The 20,212-nt window shown below is 32.0% G+C and overlaps 2 protein-coding genes across 4 annotated transcripts; both read right to left on the minus strand.

The window, feature by feature from the left end:
- Positions 1-11,378: 11,378 nt before the first annotated feature.
- LOC111372164 lies at positions 11,379-13,137 on the minus strand. 2 transcript variants are annotated; one of them, XM_022994362.1, is made up of 4 exons: positions 13,016-13,137; positions 12,766-12,932; positions 11,982-12,492; positions 11,379-11,686 (listed from the first exon to the last, which is right to left on the minus strand). In XM_022994362.1, the coding sequence occupies exons 1-4, from the start codon at positions 13,042-13,044 to the stop codon at positions 11,506-11,508; spliced, it is 888 nt and encodes a 295-aa protein (XP_022850130.1). In that variant the 5' UTR covers positions 13,045-13,137; the 3' UTR covers positions 11,379-11,505. The 2 variants fall into 2 exon arrangements, with proteins under 2 accessions (XP_022850130.1, XP_022850131.1); XM_022994363.1 differs by having other exon boundaries at positions 12,778-12,932; positions 13,016-13,135.
- Positions 13,138-17,433: 4,296 nt separating this feature from the next.
- Positions 17,434-20,212, minus strand: LOC111371881 (U11/U12 small nuclear ribonucleoprotein 25 kDa protein-like). 2 transcript variants are annotated; one of them, XM_022994037.1, is made up of 5 exons: positions 19,909-20,212; positions 19,704-19,800; positions 18,757-18,856; positions 17,910-17,998; positions 17,434-17,811 (listed from the first exon to the last, which is right to left on the minus strand). In XM_022994037.1, exons 1-5 carry the CDS (start codon positions 20,081-20,083, stop codon positions 17,616-17,618), a joined length of 657 nt encoding a protein of 218 aa, XP_022849805.1. In that variant the 5' UTR covers positions 20,084-20,212; the 3' UTR covers positions 17,434-17,615. The 2 variants fall into 2 exon arrangements, with proteins under 2 accessions (XP_022849805.1, XP_022849806.1); XM_022994038.1 differs by having other exon boundaries at positions 17,654-17,831.

The raw sequence follows: 20,212 nt of genomic DNA on the forward strand, positions 1-20,212 counted from the left end.
TATATATATATGTGTGTGTGTGTGTGTGTGTGTGTGTGTGTGTGTGTGTATGTGTTGATTTTAATTATGATCTCAATGCCTTGAATTCTTTGGCCAATTATTCAATGATTTTTTGTGAACAATAATTATGTAAAGATGCAAATTATTAAATACAATAAGAAAATTTAACCGAAAAATGCCTTAGATTTTATGAATCTTGATTTAAGACTTAAATGTGATCAATATGTGAAATTGTTCTCCCCTAATATATGTTTATTATTTGAATTATCAATCAATCTTTTATGTGCATCCACGTATTGTTAAGTAGTTAAATTAAAAATTACAACTGATCGCTATTATTGTTTATTTTCATTAAATAGAAGTTGGAAATAATAAATTAAGTATTAAAGTATAGTCCTCATGAGAACGATATTCAGACTCTTAGGTCCACTTTATTATTTATTACAATACGTACACTTGCGGGATATAAAATCGACAATAAGTTTTTTGGCGTTATTGTGGGGGACGATTACTTAGTCTTAATTTGTTTTATTTTCAACTGATATTTGATTTGTTTATTTTCTTTTATTTACAAAAAAAAGGTGTTAATTGTTGTTTCGTACCCAAGGCTACGATCTTGAACCATTTGATTCGAAAATAGAACATACCTTCAAATGAAGATGCAAGGAAAACAAACAAAAACAACAATATCAAGTGACGGACAATCAAAACAACACTTTTCCTATACAACCAATTAGACAAATAGCCACGAGAGATCAATAACAAGAGCGAAGGTAAATAAATGAAGGAGATTTGTGAGTTTCAATGTTCTTAACACCTATAGTAGCAGTCGCGTGTTCCAACATAGTTTATCCAGATTTTGGGATAAACAATTTCCAGATAATGGGTAGATTGAATCAATTTGATGAGCAATACTCTCCAATTTTACAGGTTACCTGATGAAAAATCAAACACACATATTTCAGATTTCTCAGGAATTGTCGGAATTGTCATGCTCCAGGAGTTAATGAGGATGTTATCAAGCTTCGTTTACTTTCATATACATTGAGAAATGCTACATTGGAATGGCTCGATGTTGAACCTAATGGAAGCATTACCACATAGGAGGAGCTGATCAAAAAATTTTGCAACAAATTTTTTCCATCGATTAGGGTAGCAAAAATCAAATTGAAAATTCAAACCTTCGAACAAATGGATGAGGAAAGCTATCATGAGGCATAGAACAAATTTAAGGAGCTTATGAGAAAGTGTCCAAATCATGGGATCACCATTGGAAATCAAGTGCAGTATTTCTATACCATATTTTCACCACTATCAAAGTCTCAGGTGGATTTCTCAGTGGGAGGATCAATCATAGTCAAATCAATTCAATACTGCCTACACCTATTCGAGTTAATCACCACTATGCACTCAATGTTCTTATCAAAAATAGTGGTACCAAATAAGGCGGCTGGAATGTATGAACTAGATAGCTCAACATCTGTAAATGCACAACTTGCTGCTTTAACAAAGGAGGTAGATTTAATTGTAAAATTGCAAATACATGGAGCAAATATAATGATGGTCAATTCAACATGTGAGAATTATGGGAAAAAGCATGCTATCGAAAATTGCTTGATGCTTACTTCTTTAGATGAACAAATAAACTTTATTAATAATAGCTCTCATAATTTCAACTCATATGGAAATAATTTTAGCAAGAGACAAGACCATGTTTGGGGGAGATGTTTCATCAATATGTGTCGAAAATAGACAAGGTACAGTATATTTATACTAATTTTCAAAATCAGCAAGCATCTATCAAGAAATTAGAGACAATATTGCTCAAATAGCTCAACAACTCGCAGAACATCCACATGGATCATTTTTAGGCAAAACAATGATAAATTCTAAGGAACAGATGATGGCAATTAGAATAATGGAGAAAGATCCACCCAAGGCCCCCATGAACAAGAAAGCATATGTACCCCCATTTCTATTTCTCTAAAGACTTCGAAAGAAGTTAAGAGAGCAAATATTCATGCTATAACTACAAATAGTGAGGTACAATCGCCAAAGATTACTACAACGAGACCAGAAATAGATTGATGAAGCTACAATGATAAAATAATATGCACCAACCTCAACGGAAAATGAAGAAAGTGCATAGACATCTACTACCAAGGCACCAAGTCCAATCAAGGCTTACGTACCCCTCATTTCTTTTCCATAAAGACTCAAGAAGAACAAACAAGACACATAATTTGAAAATGTTGTCAATGTTCTCAAGAAGCTCCAGATCAATCTTTACAAATTCCAAGCTACGCAAAATATTTGAAGGAGATGTTAACAATGATAAGAAAGCTTTTGGAGTTTGAAATTGTGGCATTAACGGAGGGAAGTAGTGCAAGAATACAAAATAAATTGCCTCCCAAGTTGAAAATTCAGGGAGTTTTACTTTACCAATTTCAATTGGAAACTCTTGTTCTATTAATGCATCATGTGACATAGGTGCCAGTTTAAAATCTAATGTCATATTCTGTTTACAGGAAATTGGAACTGGATAAAGTTAAACCAATATCAATAACATTACAACTAGCTTGTAGAACAATTTCAAGGCCACGTAGCAAAGTAGGATGTACTCATAAAAGGAAAGTTTAATATTTCTTGCGAACTTCATTGTGTTAGACATACCAAAAGATCGAGACATTCCAATTTTATTGGGCCGGTCATTTTTAGCAACAGGACGAACGCTAATTGACATGGAGAGGAGTGAGCTAATATTGAGGGTGGAGGACAAGGAAGAGATTTTCAATATGTACACCTAATATGAGCAACCTCCCAACATTAAAGCTTGTTGTAGAATTGATAAAGATGAGCCACCTAATCAACGAAGCTGTTAGAATATAATTAAATTTTGGTGAAATTCTCGGTAGAGATGAAAATGGAAATATCAAAATACAGAGAGCAAAGAAAGGGTGCTTAAATGTTATTGCACAAAATGTAAGGACGGCATAATTTGGTTCGAGCCACCCTAATCAATCATGGTAAAAAGTCAAGCTAATGACTTTAAAGAAGCATTTTTTATTGGTACCTAATCTCTTTATGTTTGTCGGTCTTCCCTTAATGTAATTAACATAAACACTTATGATAACTGTAGTTTCTACACTTATTTGGGATTCTAAATGGTGATATTTGATTATTCTATGAATGGATCAGTACTAATTTGTTATTTATTGCTTTGATTAAGAAAGGTTCATGTTTCAAAGAAGAATTGGAAAAAAGAATGAAAAAAGGCTAAAATGAAGCAAATCCAAAGTATAGGAACCAAAGTATAAATATCTAATGGTTGATTTGGACCAAAAAAGATACTTTGAAGATTGATAGGAGTCAGTTGAATGCAAATTGGGGTCAAAAAGGAAAGGAATATGATCAGAGTATTACCATAAATCGACTTCTAATCGTATAAGAGATCTTAAAGATTTTTGGTCAACTTGAGGCCCATTTTTCGGATGGAGAACTTTCAAATTATATTTCTAGAAGAATTGTAGCTCTTTTAGCTAGCTTCCCAATGTACTTTGAATCACCTAAATCGGACACTAAAAGAGAAAGTTATGACCAAAATACTGAAAGCTGTACAGAGACAAAATTATGTGCGCACGAAGGCGATTTTCCTTATTTATGCAAACTCTTTTGGAAGACAATTTGGACGTGAATTTTGACCTAATTTCATCATATAAATACAAGATATGGGCAGCAATTAAAGGGTCTCTCCCTTGCCTCTTCATACACAATAGTTTCATCAAATTTATCAAAAACAAGGGGCTAATTACTATATTTTAAGAGAGAAGATCAAGTTATAGAAAGGAATTGAAGTTCAATTATGTCAAGATTTTGAAGAAATCAACTTTGGACTTGAAGATCAACATATTTTGTATTCTTTCATGATCCGGGTGATATTTTTCTAGTATTCTTCTTATAATTTATATATTAATATGCTAGACTAGTTTCTCATTGTATTGGATGAATGATAAACCATATTGTCTGTTTATTTTAATTCAAGACAATTAATTAAGTACTTCATGATTTTTTTCTTGACTGATTTTGCATTCTCATTGAACAATTTAATTACTTGATCACCAATTAGATAGTAAATTGCTTGGTATAATATAGGAATACTCACAATAAGTATAGAACGCGATAAAATCAACACATGGACAATAGGTGTTAGAAATAATATCTATGACAGGTGCAATGTGTGATAAATCATGTGAATCAATGCATGTTTTTCATATAAATTCGGATTAGGAATAGGATCGAATTGTGTTAAACATATGTTTAATATATCTTAGGAAAGAATATTGAATAAAAGTGGATTATCGATTGTCTTGAATACATAAATTTACTAAATTATAAATTAAGAGTTGAATTAAATGGCAATAGAGGAATTCACGATTCCAAATACAAATATTCACATATTAAATAAATATTTTATTTGCTTTCTTAGTTGAAGATTAACATAGGAAACATACAAATCACAACTTTTTGATTTTATATTATTTCGAATTTAGTAAAAGCTACTTAACTAAATATTAGACATTATTCCTCGTGGGAACGATACTTTTAACTCACAAATCTTATTACTTGTACAACGATCCTAGTACGCTTGCGGGTTTTACACAAACAACTTACGTTTGAAAAGTTAAGGAGTCAAGAAATCCTTTTGACACAAGATTTTCCATTCTCTTTTGAGAGATGTGACGTTATCGCTTATGTCATAACGAACCGAAATTCTGATTGGTTAATTTATGTCTAATACCACGTGAATTCACATGTAAGATTTCTTTATAAGAGGCAACCGTATTAAGCAGATACAAGCTATCATAACTGGATAATTGAATTAAGAAAAGAACTGAACTTATTATTTCCAATTGAACGAAAGTAATTGAATTTGTTCAATATAGAAACAAAAACCAAATTTCGTCTAAAAAGACAGAACCGCAAATGTCTCTTTCAAATTCAAATCATAACTAGTCTTTAATAATAACTTAAAAGTCCTTATAGTCTCAACTTTAACTAATTTGCCATCATCCAACATAGATGAACCTTTTAGCATCAATTGGCTTTAGCCTATTTAGACAAAGCCACATAGACACACTTATTTGAATAGACACTAAAATAGATCCACAAAATATATCTTTGTAATGAAACTACATAAACCTCGGAACATACTAAAATGAGAAGTGTACGTGACTTTACATGCCAATCATGATACTTAGTACAATTTTTCTTCATGTATCCTAGATTTTCACAAAAGTAACAGCTAAACGATTTATCCTTTTCAGGTGTTTGTTATTTCTTTTGAACCTAGCCGGATGTAGCTTTCTTACTCTTTAACTTGTCCTTATAGATACTTGACATATGAGTACTTTTAGTTCTCTCTTGCTTTAAATTTTCTCCTTGCACACAATATGAAATGAGCTCATTAAGAGTCCACTTCCCCTTTTGACAGATGTAATTGACCTTAAATTAACCCAATTGTGCAGGAAAAGAAATCAAAACCATATGTACGAGCAAGTCATCAAACAGCTTAAACTTTAATACTATTGGTTTTGAAGCAAGATGAGACACATTCATGATGTACTCCCGTATATTTTCTTGAACCTTGTCCTTTAGTGAAACCTAGTTTGTCAAAAACGTATTAATTTCGATCTTATCGCTTTTTTGCAAAGCGTTTTAGAATATTTCTTTAAGAAATTCCTTGACAGTTATCTTATTGGACACAGCATCCTTGAATTTTGCTGGAATTTTAAGCTTTATGATCATAAAACTTATGCAGTTTGATCAATCTCACTTATTTGAGTCTTATTTTATTAGCGGAAACCTTATCTGTAAGAGTAGTAGATTGTTCAGTCCTTAACACAAGGTTTAGATCCATGCCATCAAAGAGGACACAAACATTCTTTTTCCAGCCCTTAAACTTTTGTTCAAGCACAGAAATTGAAATGATATTGATAGATATTGCAGAAGTAGATAAATTAACCGAATAGAGAACGTAAACCTAAATAATATATTCACATAGGAATCCGTATTGAACAATCAATAATTTCAAATAATGGTGAGCCAATCTCAATAGATCGAGCACAACATTGATATTTAGTCTTTGGAAAAAAATATCAACTTGTAAGTAGTACTCTTGATGTAGTAGTCAAATATTGACAATAAATCCAGTCAAACATCAAGTATACTTTTGGATCGACTCAATGTTTACATAATGAAAAACTTTACAATTGTCATATATTTATTACCAAGGATGTGCAAATAATTCTACCAAATATTAATCTTCTTTGGGCTGTGAAGCATGAATTATATCCACACAACCTTCATAATATTCCAAAAAAATTAGTTTAGGCAAGTTGGTAATATGTTGTTTCAGCTAATCTATTTTTAAAAACTAGTAATCCAAAAGAAACATTAAATACCAAGATTTAAAATTGATTGCCTCTTCATACTTTTATATTTTTCCTTCCTGCCCAAAAGAAAAAAATTTCGAAAAATCGACGCGTCACTATGTGACCAGCGTCGTAGCACCGATCATGCTACCTTACAGCAGTTGCAGAGCGTTGCAGTTGCCGTTTTCAATCATAATTTTTGAAAAAATTCCAAAACAATCTAAATTTTGAATTTTAGGGTTAAAATTCATATCATTCATTGGAGAAATCCAAATTGTAGCTTTTAATCCTAAAATTCCAACTTGAAAAATTATAAATTTCAAAGTTTATGGAAAAAAATCATATTCCAAACTAAAAAATTCCAGAACTCAATATATGAATTTTAGCCACAAAATTCTTCCTTTAATCCCAGTGGTATAACATGGAATCAGCTCTGATACCATTTGCTGAATTTTTATAAAACTTTAGATTTTATAAAACTAGAAACTTTAGAACTTAAAAACCTAATTATTTTGTTGTCAAGATCCTCCAAGTCAAAACACCAAGAAAATTAATAATGCGGAACATATTTTAATTCATTGGAAATAATTCTTTATTACTGAATCTCAATTCCAAATGTTAAATCTTGAAAATCAACTTGAGATCCCTTCTTGATTGGTTTCTCACTTTCAATATTGAATTTTGCCTTATTGGATTCTTTGAATCTTGTTCTTGGTTTTGCTTCTTGATCCATAATCTTGATTATTGAATTCTTTTATCTTAATTCTTGATTGTTGGTATTGGATCTTCCTCTTCAATATGTTTTCTCCTGTATTCTTTTGTTTATGGGATGACCGAAAGAATGAGAAACTGCATATGAATTGGGGACCATAATCCTATATATATATTCCATATATATTTCGCTCATCATAAAATAAAACAATCTGGTTAAAAAGTTGTGAAACCCATGAAAGATATGGTTAATATTGATTGTTTGATTTTAACTTAGATTAAAATTAGATTTTAAATCGAACCAAACATGCTGTAAAAAAATTCAAAAAGCTCATGGTCTTACCCTGCTCAATTTGTCATGGAAAGGGCCCATAGGCCGATTTGAGTCGAGCTATATATATATATATATATATTTCATATGTATTTCGTCTAACGTGAAATATAATTCTAAAGAAACTTGGTTTCTATACATATAATTTGACCCACACTTTATTTAGATGCCTTAAGCTCAATTACTTAATTTTTCATTAGATCACTTTAATTTAGAACTTAACTTTAAAATAATCTTTATACACAATAATGACATATGTCAGCCTACTTGACCTTTATACACAATTAATGAAAGAGAAAATTACCTAGAACCTTACCTTTAAAGATTAATTTTCAAAAAACTAGGGAATTAATTTTCATTTCACAAATCAGGTGATAATTAATTTTTAACAACTGTAATTAATAAAAATTTAATTAAACCTAATCTACATATTCAAGCAACCTCCACCCCATTCCCAATTCAATCCCAACTCGCTTTCTTCCTCTTCTCTATGTGCCGCTACACAATACCCACCACCACCACCAAATCAATCTCTACTCCAACCAAAAATTTTCAAATGTATATTCAAGGGACGGGGACAATGGATGGACGGGTGGTGATGGATAGATTACTAAAGGTAATGGAGACCACTTCGGTGGTGGTGGAGGTGACTTCACGGGTGGTGACGAGAATATTGAAAGTGGTGGTAGTGGTGGTGGCGGCGGCTGTGAGTGATTGCATGGTGGAAATGAGCTGACGAGTGGTGGAGAGAAAATTGATTTTGGCGTTGGATTTGGTGATGAAGGAGATGGAACCACCGTAGTTTTATCAAATTTCTAGTGATGGGTGGTTTTTTATTAGATCTTTTGTTTAACCAGAGTTTTGGGTGGTTTTTTATCAGATCATTCTAGTGATTCTATTGTTAGTGGTCGTAACCGATTGTGACTTGGGATTAACCTGGTCAAAGAAAGTCACACTAAATAAAATTTTGGTTACAGTTAGTCACACAGAAGATAAAATTGGTCACGGTTAATCACAGGTCTGAAGTGTGTGCAAATTTGTTTGTGGTGATCTTATGCGATCAAGTATGTGTTTGTTGTGACTGTCTGTGATCAATTTTGTGTTGATTGTGATCAGTTGTGATTTAAGATTGACTTGGTCACAAACAGTCACACTGAATACAAATTTGGACACATTTACTCACATCGAAAACAAAGTCGGCCACAGACATCGGAGTGGTCATTGGAGCTGTTTGCAGGAGGGATGGTCAAACAGCTGCCGGAGCAGCGTCGAAGTGATCGCCGGAACAGTCGTCGGAGTGCCTCTGAGTGATCATTGGAACGGTCGCTGGAGGGATCACTGGAGACGGTGCTGGAGCAGCGTCGGAGTGATAGTCGGAACAATCGTCGGAGCGCCCGGAGTGATCATTGGAACGGTAGCCGGAGTGATCACCGGAGCCAATGGCCGTCTCTGGTGGGGAGGTGGAGAAAAGTTGGTGTACTGAAGTGATAGGATTGGTTGGCATTGGTGGAAATAATTAATTTATATTATATTATATTTTAATATTTAATAAATTTATTTACCACCTGATTTTTGAAATATTTTAATGAGTTTATTATTTATGAAATGTGATCTTTTAAATTAGGAGTTATGTTAAGAACCCATAATGAAATATTTCAGTCCACTAGACAAATTAAATAATTTTCCAACAGGTCCATTTTAGGAGAGAGTGCTCATGAAGAGTCAATAGACATAACTAATCATTAAATTCCACGGGAAATTCAAGTATCTAAAATTAGTATAAAAGAATAAAACTCAACTGACGAATGTCGATGTAAAAATAATTAGCTGAATTGGAAAGATGCAACACAAGTAGCATAAACTCATTAGAAAAACGTAAAGTTTTTTTACTCTATACAAACACATGAAGGGATAAGGTAAATAGGGTACACATGGGTGTTTGTGCGAAAACCAAATAGGAAAATTAAAGTCGTGAGATACAAGGTGCGACTAGTAGCATAAGGTTTTAACAAAGTCCTGACATTGATTATGAAAAGGGATATTTTGCTGGTCAAGTTGAGCGTTAGCTGAAGGATTTCTTGTTCATGATCAACTTGTACAAAAAGGATGTTAAACGATTTTATATAGATAAACCACATCGATTGAGTATCCCTATGGTTGTTTGCTCACTTGATACCCAAAAAAATCCTTTTAGGCTTTGAGAAGATAACGAAGAACTTCTTGGTCATGAAGTGTTGTATCTTAATGCAATAGGTGGAATATACGATACAATATAGCATTCTCAATAAAAATAAAAAATAAAAAATAAATAAAAAATAAAAATTAGTAAGATGACTCCTTCACGAAGACATTGGAGGTAGAGGAACATGTATTTTGTCATCCTCGGGGAATAATTTATGTGCTTACTTTACGTTAATAAATCTAAATCAGAACTAGTTTATATGACCCAAATAAAGTTAGGTCTCAAATAGATTATCTACTCACATGTTGCGGCACTGCTATATCATGGCAATCTACAAAATAGACATTAACGAAGACTTCTTCAAATCATGCTAAACTACTTGCAATTCATGAGGCAAGTCGAGAATGTGTACAGTTGAGATCAAGAAACCTACATAGTCGAGAAACGTGCTGACTATCTTCTAATAAGGAAAAATAACAATACTACATGAAGATAATATTTCACGCATAGTTCAACTAAAGGGAGGATTCATTAAAGGTGTCAGAACAAAACGTATTCACCAAAAATCTTTTTCACCCATGATCTTGATGTTCAATAGATTCGTTCGAAAGATAATCTCACAGATTTATTAACAAAGGCATTACATACTACACATTTGAGAAGTTGGTTAGTAATATTGGAATGCAACATATCAAAGTTCTAATGTAATATATCATAAGGGGGAAGCAAATATGCATTGCACTCATTTTTCCTTGACCGAGATTTTGTTACAACTAAATAGCTCTATACTGCGTGTTAATAAGAATAATGTACTATCTTTCTTTATTAGGATTTTCCCATCGGATCTAGTCTAATAAGATTTTAATAAGTCATATTATTTGAAAATAGAAATCCAAAGGAGTGTTATAAATTATATGAATAGTGATTTCTATAGTCCAGTTATGTTTAATTAAATAGGATTCAAATGTAAAGTATTGCAAATTTTGAATTTAGTGGCACCAACTCCATGACTTTAATTCTCTTATTGTCCTATACAAAGAAATACACTAGTCTCTTCTCTTCTGTGTGCAGACGATGTCAAAGCCATTTAAACCTAAGACTAGAGCCTATCAATCCAACTTAATGCAAGCATAACATGAGAAATAAATCTTTTCTATTTCTAAAACCATGACAACAGGACATGTTCATAAATCTGGAAAAAGAATTGACAAATGATGAAACAGCATAGTAAAATTTCCAGAATAAATGCTACAAACCAAAAGTAAGCAATCTGAATCATATTTGATAAAATGAGAGACCGTTTTGATAAGGGGAAAACACTACTTAAGTCAGTAGGTTGGCTGTAACCACATTTCTCTTTTTCTCGAAGACAAATCCACCAGAAATTATGTAACTCCAGTTCAAGAAATGAAATAGTCGAGAACCCCGAGTAACTGGTTGAGCTGCTGTAGTAGCTAAAGTAGTGATGAATTCCATCAGTAAAATAGGTAGTACAGAAAGACCATCCAGATAGGCAAATGTAACTTCATAATCTTTAAGGACATAAAAACCAAAATACTATAGTGCATAACATCGTAGTAGATGTGTTATCTATCTGCATATCACAAGGCATTAACAGCTCACATACTGAAACATAATTCTGAATTGCAAATCGGTTGTGATCCAAATAGTGTTTTGTCAAACAACAGCACAAAGCCAGGAATCAAGGCAATATCTTGTGACAACAATGAAATCCCACATTTCTTTTCTAGCTAACTCAGTTTACAAAGTGTAAAATTTAGAGTATGTACTCATCAAGTGAAAACTACACATTTACATCAGACAGTAAAAAAGAACTCTTGAAGCTTCTTTCAGTTTCCTAGACTAGAACCCCCAAGTACCTTGACAGGTACAGAAACTGTACCCTTGCTCAATTTATATTGAATAGCGAAGTGATGAATTGCGTCTTGAAATCTTGTAAATGCGACTAGGAATTCCGCAGCATCAGTCTTGCTCAATACCTTCTTTACAACCAATTCCACTGTCTTCAACCTATTTTACATCCAATGGCTGAGTAATTAGCCACTGTTTGCCTCCCTTTTAAGACATTTCTTTAATTCTCATACTCATTTTTAACCCCACATTCACGTAATAAAATATTTTGTACGTAAACCCAAAATATTTCCGTACTTTTTAACTATAGATTCTCCGAAAATCACTATTCAAACAGGGGCTTTATATAAGACAAATATTTGATATTATAAGATAAAAGTGGTATATCATAAGACACATCTTTGTCCTTTGGCTAAGATCAAAGTTGTAATATCATAAGGAGGGTAACAAGCACCTGAGATTTTGGGCCTTAGTGACAACCCGGTGGATTTTCTTGAATTCTGACTGCATACGAGCCAAGGGAGGACCACTGCCCTCAACCCTCAGTGGACTGAAAGGGAGGTGTAACACACAAGTTGCTTGAATTTCAGCCATTTCTTCATCTATCACTGCCTCCTGGATACGCACATCATTGATCAGCTGCAATAAGACCTGCTCAAGTCCAGCAGAGTCCGAAGAGGATTGTATTAATGAGCGGGATAACTCAAGAATCATCGTAGGCCGCCAATCACCAAGCCAGGATGTTGCAGCTAGTTCGTGGGCCGAGGCCTCCTTGGGCATGAGAAGTTGGGTCACATCCTTCATTGTAGTCGGGACTCTGATATAAATGGCCCGGAAATGACTCAGCTGTTCATCAATCAACTGTTCAATGGACCATCTTGCTTTGAGCTGTTTTTCTAGCCTTGCTGCTCTAGTCCTCATCTCTTGCCTGTGTAACCCATGGTTCTCCCAAGAAAACTCTTCACCTATTAAACACTAATTGTTAAAATCTATCCACCCCACAAAAATAAATTTTTTGCAATGAACACAATTTATATTGAGTCTAAAACACTTCCAAAAATATAAATTGACCCTTAAACTCAAGAACCCATGTCCTTAGTTTCTCAATAGAACCCAAGAAACAAGAATTTTCAGAATATAAAAACCAAAAAATCGACATATTCGAATGTTTTAACAGGATAAAAAAGAAGAAGAAAAACACTGTCAATTAAATAATTCATAAAAAATGAATAATCTACATGGTCTTTTGCCTTTTCGTTTGTAGATTGTCATGCAAGTGACTTGCTGGGTAATGTCGTCAATTCTATCTCCAATTCGTTGTTGGGTCTTGCGTTCATCTTTGAGTTTAATTTTTTTGCTTTCGTTCCTGGCTTGTTCTTCCCGATCAGATTCTTGAAAACGTTGTCTGCAGAATCATTGATTCACTCGGCTGATTAGAAAAGGATATTCAAAACATTGCAAATTGAAATAAGAAAATATAAAAACTACATTAGGGTTTGAGAAGAAGCCCTCCTCATTTTTCTTGCTCTTCTTCAGCTTAATTTTGAATTCAATCTTCAACAATTTTCTGTTGCGTTCCGATAGCCGTCCATGGTATTTCTAATTTTATAAAATAGATTGTTATTTACAAATAATTACTGTTTGTTCTAGATACGTTTGCAAGTGCACCGTCACGGTAAAGTTTGAAAAATAAGCTTCGGTTTGACAATTTTATAAATGATTTATAATAAAAATAGTATTAAAAATAGTAAATTTCACATATAAATAATTATAAATAGTAATTATGAATGTTTGGTTAAAATTAATATTTAGAGAGATGCTAGTTGTACATAAAGATTGGTTCATCATGGTATCCTCCATCTCATATGGGGTGGGGGCCCACTTGAAAAAAATATTCGGGTGAAACCCATTGCATATGAGATGGAGGATACCTTTATGAACCAATTTTTATGTACAACTATCTTTATCCTAACATTTATATAAATTCATATACAAAAGAAGATATCACCACACTGCAACAATCAAATTATTTATAAATCTTTAACATCCACAAAAAATAAAAAGTAAATTTAGATCTTTCTATTAAAACAGAATTTGGATTTAAACAATTGGATATAAATGAGGATGCAAAAATGACATTGAAGATATCAATTTAAATTCAATTTTACACTTTCATTAAAGATGCTCCAATATATAAGCCACTTGGCTTTACAAATTTCCTACCGAAATATTAAGATGTATGGCCAAAATGATCAACTTATGGCCTCCCTTATGTTAAAGTTTATTTTTCTCTTTCTTTTATTTTCAATCAATCAATCTTTCATAAAATAATATCATACGTAAATTGAAAAATTTCCCATCATTTTTAACCACTCATTTTTCCCCAAAAAAAAAAAAAGAAAAAGGCACTATTTCAACCATTAAATTTTGAAATAATGGTGGCAAAACCAGTGCTATATTTCATTTTAATCATCTAAATTTGTACCATTTCAATTTGATTGCCAAAGTGACATTATCATCTTCTTCTCCACTACTTAAATTAATGAAAATCCTATGTGAATAGCATAAAAATGTTATGTTATAGCATGCGTGTAAGCTAGAAGAAAATATTATTATATGAGTCTTTTACCCTATACCCAATCGATTTAAGTTGTAAACATTTTTAATATGTTTAATGTATTTATTTTGGCAAGATTGATTATTTATTTCAATTGCTATTCTAATAACTAATATTAAATAATAAAGTTCGTAAATTTAAATCTTAGTGATTTGTTAATCACATAGAATTGTTATTATGAAATACAAATTACAACATGACTGAATTTTAAATCATTCGTGGTTGTAAGTAATAACAATATGCGAATATTGTTATTGTGAATAGATCATCATGTGTAACATTTCTTATTTGTGAAGTATGTTAATCTCACAAGTTAAAATGTAATGATACTTAAATGAACACGTGAATATTTTGTTATAGAATAAAATATTGAAGACTCATTAGGAAGATTCCACATGGACAACTATCTGAGTGTCAATGGTTAATTTCTAACNTTATAAATAGTAATTATGAATGTTTGGTTAAAATTAATATTTAGAGAGATGCTAGTTGTACATAAAGATTGGTTCATCATGGTGTCCTCCATCTCATATGGGGTGGGGGCCCACTTGAAAAAAATATTCGGGTGAAACCCATTGCATGTGAGATGGAGGATACCTTTATGAACCAATTTTTATGTACAACTATCTTTATCCTAACATTTATATAAATTCATATACAAAAGAAGATATCACCACACTGCAACAATCAAATTATTTATAAATCTTTTACATCCACAAAAAATAAAAAGTAAATTTAGATCTTTCTATTAAAACAGAATTTGGATTTAAACAATTGGATATAAATGAGGATGCAAAAATGACATTGAAGATATCAATTTAAATTCAATTTTACACTTTCATTAAAGATGCTCCAATATATAAGCCACTTGGCTTTACAAATTTCCTACCGAAATATTAAGATGTGTGGCCAAAATGATCAACTTATGGCCTCCCTTATGTTAAAGTTTATTTTTCTCTTTCTTTTATTTTCAATCAATCAATCTTTCATAAAATAATATTATACGTAAATTGAAAAATTTCCCATCATTTTTAACCACTCATTTTTCCCCAAAAAAAAAAAAAGAAAAAGGCACTATTTCAACCATTAAATTTTGAAATAATGGTGGCAAAACCAGTGCTATATTTCATTTTAATCATCTAAATTTGTACCATTTCAATTTGATTGCCAAAGTGACATTATCATCTTCTTCTCCACTACTTAAATTAATGAAAATCCTATGTGAATAGCATAAAAATGTTATGTTATAGCATGCGTGTAAGCTAGAAGAAAATATTATTATATGAGTCTTTTACCCTATACCCAATCGATTTAAGTTGTAAACATTTTTAATATGTTTAATGTATTTATTTTGGCAAAATTGATTATTTATTTCAATTGCTATTCTAATAACTTATATTAAATAATAAAGTTCGTAAATTTAAATCTTAGTGATTTGTTAATCACATAGAATTGTTATTATGAAATACAAATTACAACATGACTGAATTTTAAATCATTCGTGGTTATAAGTAATAACAATATGCGAATATTGTTATTGTGAATAGATCATCATGTGTAACATTTCTTATTTGTGAAGTATGTTAATCTCACAAATTAAAATGTAATGATACTTAAATGAACACGTGAATATTTGTTATAGAATAAAATATTGAAGACTCATTAGGAAGATTCCACATGGACAACTATCTGAGTGTCAATGGTTAATTTCTAACGTTCAGTAGTGGAATTGGTCATTTAACTTAAGATTATCATAATGCATTATACGAGGACAATCATACTTTGGTAATGTTGAATTTTTCTTTGCCAAGGGTCACTAATATGGCATCATTCGGGTATGTCAAGAATCATATGAATATTGTGAAATGATCAATAAAGGATTCATTACTTTTAGATAGTAAGAAATTATGATCTACATTTTATTAAGTTAAGTGATAATGAAATCATTGGTCAATGTGTATATGTTGATTTAATAGTGGAATAAAATATATGATCAATAACTGAGATTAACACATATCCATATCTCGCAATGGATCGGATCATATTGATGAAAGAATTATAGTTTTCACTGTAAACGAACCAGTTTGATTTTGTCATATCCCATGACATTTCTCGTTACATATATTACCCTGAAAAATTACTTGATGTCAATTTAAGACGATAGATGTGAATTGGTGCTAAATTAAAGGGGTGAAATTTTAATTTATTGATTTTGATTAGATCAAAATTGTAGTTCACTCGTTAAGTATTGTGATAAGGAACCTAATGGATCACACACAAATGGAGAATTAGAAGAATGAGATTTACCAATTAATTAATTATCCAGGTTGCTTGTTAATAAGCCCAAATTAATTAATTCATGAATCAAATTTAGTTAATTGGATATATTAAATATTGGATCGGATTAAATTTAAGAGCACGTCAAGTCCGCTTGGACTTGTATAAATAGGTTGCTAGGTTTTAAAAATTCTGTAAAGAAAATACAATTCATATTCATGCTAGCACAAAAAATAAATAAATTAAAACAAAAAAAAAACCTAGTTCTCTCAATTTTGTTCTTCGTGTGGATTTTCATTGAAGTTTGTATTATTAGACAGTTGTGGATGGTAGCTCGGAAGTGTTTTTCAAGAATTCATCAAATGTATAATTTTGTATCACAATTTCTCTCCAAAAAAAAATAAATAAATAAATAAATATTGGTGGGAATTGAAAATTTTTATTAGGGCCGTACATGTTATGTAAATTGCCAACATATCGGTCATTCAAGTTCATTTTGTTTTAACTTGGTCATTAAAGTTGAGTGTTTGTATCAATTAAGTCCGCATGTTAGTAAATGTTAGTTGATACTTGAAATTAGTGAGAAAATATGGACCATGACACAACTTATATGACTAGTTTTTACTGTCGAAGTGTAATGTTGGCTCTCCACATAAGCAAATCAAAATTTAAACTCGTAAAATGCACTTAGACAATGCAATTTAATTATAAAAATAAAAAATAAAAAATAAAATAAAAAAAAGAAGACAAGGCTTTTGAAGAGCTAAAAATTCATTCTTATACTAAAAAACCAATCCAATTCTTATATAGTTATATTTCAGACAAATAAAACTTCCCAACATGTTTTTAAAGTTACTCTTAGTGTGATAATTCTTCTAGTTATTCTCTATTCTAAGATAAACTGAGTTCACTGAATAAGTTGTCGTCAAGGGTAAAAAGCTAAAAGGAATTCATGTAAAAGAGATAATAATGTGGTGAAAAAACAGATTTCTAAATATGCAGCATAGTTCCATTTAGCAAGAAGATGAACAATCTTCACTTCCTCATATTCACTATGTCAAATAATCGAAAATGCATACAAGTTCTACCTTCGAAACTGCAACCACAAGATGCTAAAATACGTGAGCAACTATTCTTCCACGCTAAAACGAGCTACCTCGACCAATTTGTTGCTTATTTCCAAAGCATAATCATCTATATCAATGTGTATCCTCTACTTCTTCTCAAACCATGCTGTTTCGAACATGATACCCAGCGTTTGAAAAAGTGGCCTAAACTGAATTTTTCTCGAGGAAAGACCGAGTCTTGTTCATAGTTGAAGTACTTCAGGTTACTTTCTTGTTCCTCAATGCCAACATGATCATCAGCTCTTGCATCACAAGCATTTGATCTGTCAACAAATGCTTTTGCCTTCATTTTAATCATAAAAGATTATAAGCAAGAGAAAAGCTTATACTTCAGTGTTCATAGTACATGAGTTTTACTTACAGTGAGTGCTGTTCGGATACAACAAAGTGATTTTCAGATTGCTGCCGAGCAGGTTTGTGGTCAATCCTCATATGCCGGCTAAAACGAAGCTGTATTGTCAAAAAACAGCGAGCATATAATGAAATCCTAAAAATAACTGAGAAATTAGGATAAATTAATGTGTTTTGCGTTTTCACAAGGAGATTACTAAGGATAAACTGATATACATATCAGTAACCAAATTTAACCGGCATATAGATTACGCAGCCATTGACTTATCCTCAGTTAGCAGCAGGACTCGCTGTAGTAGTCTCATTGCAAAGTTTATTAATAGTGATTTATGCATATTCCGTACAACTCGGGAGATTAACGAGCAAAAATTCAGCCACAATGTAATCAACACGAAAGAAAAAATGGTGGTGATGTTCTATGTGCTTTTTTTTTTTTTGCTCACTACATTCAGCCCACAAATATGCATCTTGCTTATGCCTTCTTAAGTCATCTTTCTCTTGTAGAAGTGATAAAAAATGGTGGGGCTCACCGTTGAGAGAAAGATGATACTTATATAGGGACATAACCCGCTTCTCCATGCCAAAACTACATTTTGTTTGTTTTATATTTGGGACTTGTTTATAAACGGCTTAAATTATTAACAAATAGAAATGAGTAGTGGATAAGTAGGCAGCACTTGTGGCTCCCACAAAATGTGGATAAAGATTTGACCTATAAACAGTTTATAAATAATAGTCAAACAAGGCTAAGAACCGACCCTAAATGCCAAAGCAGGAAAAAAAAATGGAAGTTGGTCATCTTAGATCTCACTTCCATCTTGAATTAGATGAGAGAATACTAGGAAAATGAAACTAACCTCATCACCATCTTTGATCCCATAACTTTGAAGGCAAGCTTTGTCATTGATTAGCTTCTGACCCTCGTAGCACAAACAGAAGTGGCTCCATATAAGTGACCTATTCATTCAATTGAATTCCCTTTAAAATCTTACCCTTAAGTTTATTTTTGGCTTTGTCTTCAATGGGATCACACTTAAGAATATATAAGTGGTTTAGAGTTCCATATCTCTACAATTTAAAGGCAACTTTAAATTATCTTTAAAGGATCCAAAGTTGGGGTACATTTGGCCCATCAACCGTGTCAATACACTAAAGACACGTTTGGTAGAATGGAAATAGAACATAATATAAAACTCACATTATTATGCATCAAAAAGATTGTTCAGCCTAAAATAATTTTTCCAAAATGTTGCATATTTGAGTATTTTGATGACCTAAACTTTCCAAAAACATTTAATCTAATATACTATTTTGTACATAGATATATTTTTTCTTGGGTTAAAAATCTCAATTGCCTGTGTACTTTTTCGAACAGTCATCATACTTTCAAAGTTGTTTCCACTTGTCAATTCGCTTCCTTTGTTTTAAAAATTAACGATTTCAATGATGTGGTAAATAGTACCGTTAATTTTGAACCACATTGAAAACAGTGCGACTGGTTGCAGTTTTTCAAGTGGAGCTACAAATAAGAGGAATAAATACCTGCAGGAAGATCTATAGGCAAAGAAAGTGAGTAACTACTAACTTGTCTTGGGCTTACAATTTGACTAGGCTTTCTTTAATGATTTTTCGAGCACCACCGGTGCTAGAGCACGAGTTTAGGTGATCTGCAAGTGATTCGATGTCTTAAATGAAATTTATTTTTCTACTTTTAAGGTGTGCAATCAATCAAAATACTTGTACGTCACATAAACAGGTCCTAAATAGCATTACTCAAAACAAAAATTTATGTACATTCTCATACCATAAAATATTGCCTTCATCCTCTGGTAAATCACCATAAACTGCCTCCACAGCAAATTCCAGACTACCCACAGTAGCATTCCTTGATACATGAACATCTGGAAAAATACCATAACATCACAATCTGATTAAATAAGCAAAAACACCAAAATAATAACTTATAGAGACAAGAAAAGCTTAAAAAGTTATGGGTCAGATTAATTTACTAAAAGAAGAGCCATCCAATTTGAGAATAGAAATCTGGAGTAGCTGGCCAGGAAGCTTTTTGTACGACAGACTCCCAAGAGTACACCCATTGTGATGGTGCTGTGAAAATGAGGCCATTATTCTGGAAAAACGTTTCTGTATAAATTTCAGCATTATTATCTTACCCATTTTCATCTTTTGTGAAGAATGAATGGATTTAGAAAATGAAGAGTTCTGGGGCGAATTGGCTGGGCGAAATATGGTTTAAATAGAATTTTATTTAATTTTTTTTAAGGGGATGACCGTTATATATTATGGAGTACC

This window comes from Olea europaea, chromosome 23 (genome assembly GCF_002742605.1).
Source record: "Olea europaea var. sylvestris chromosome 23, O_europaea_v1, whole genome shotgun sequence".
Classification (NCBI taxonomy): Eukaryota; Viridiplantae; Streptophyta; class Magnoliopsida; order Lamiales; family Oleaceae; genus Olea; species Olea europaea.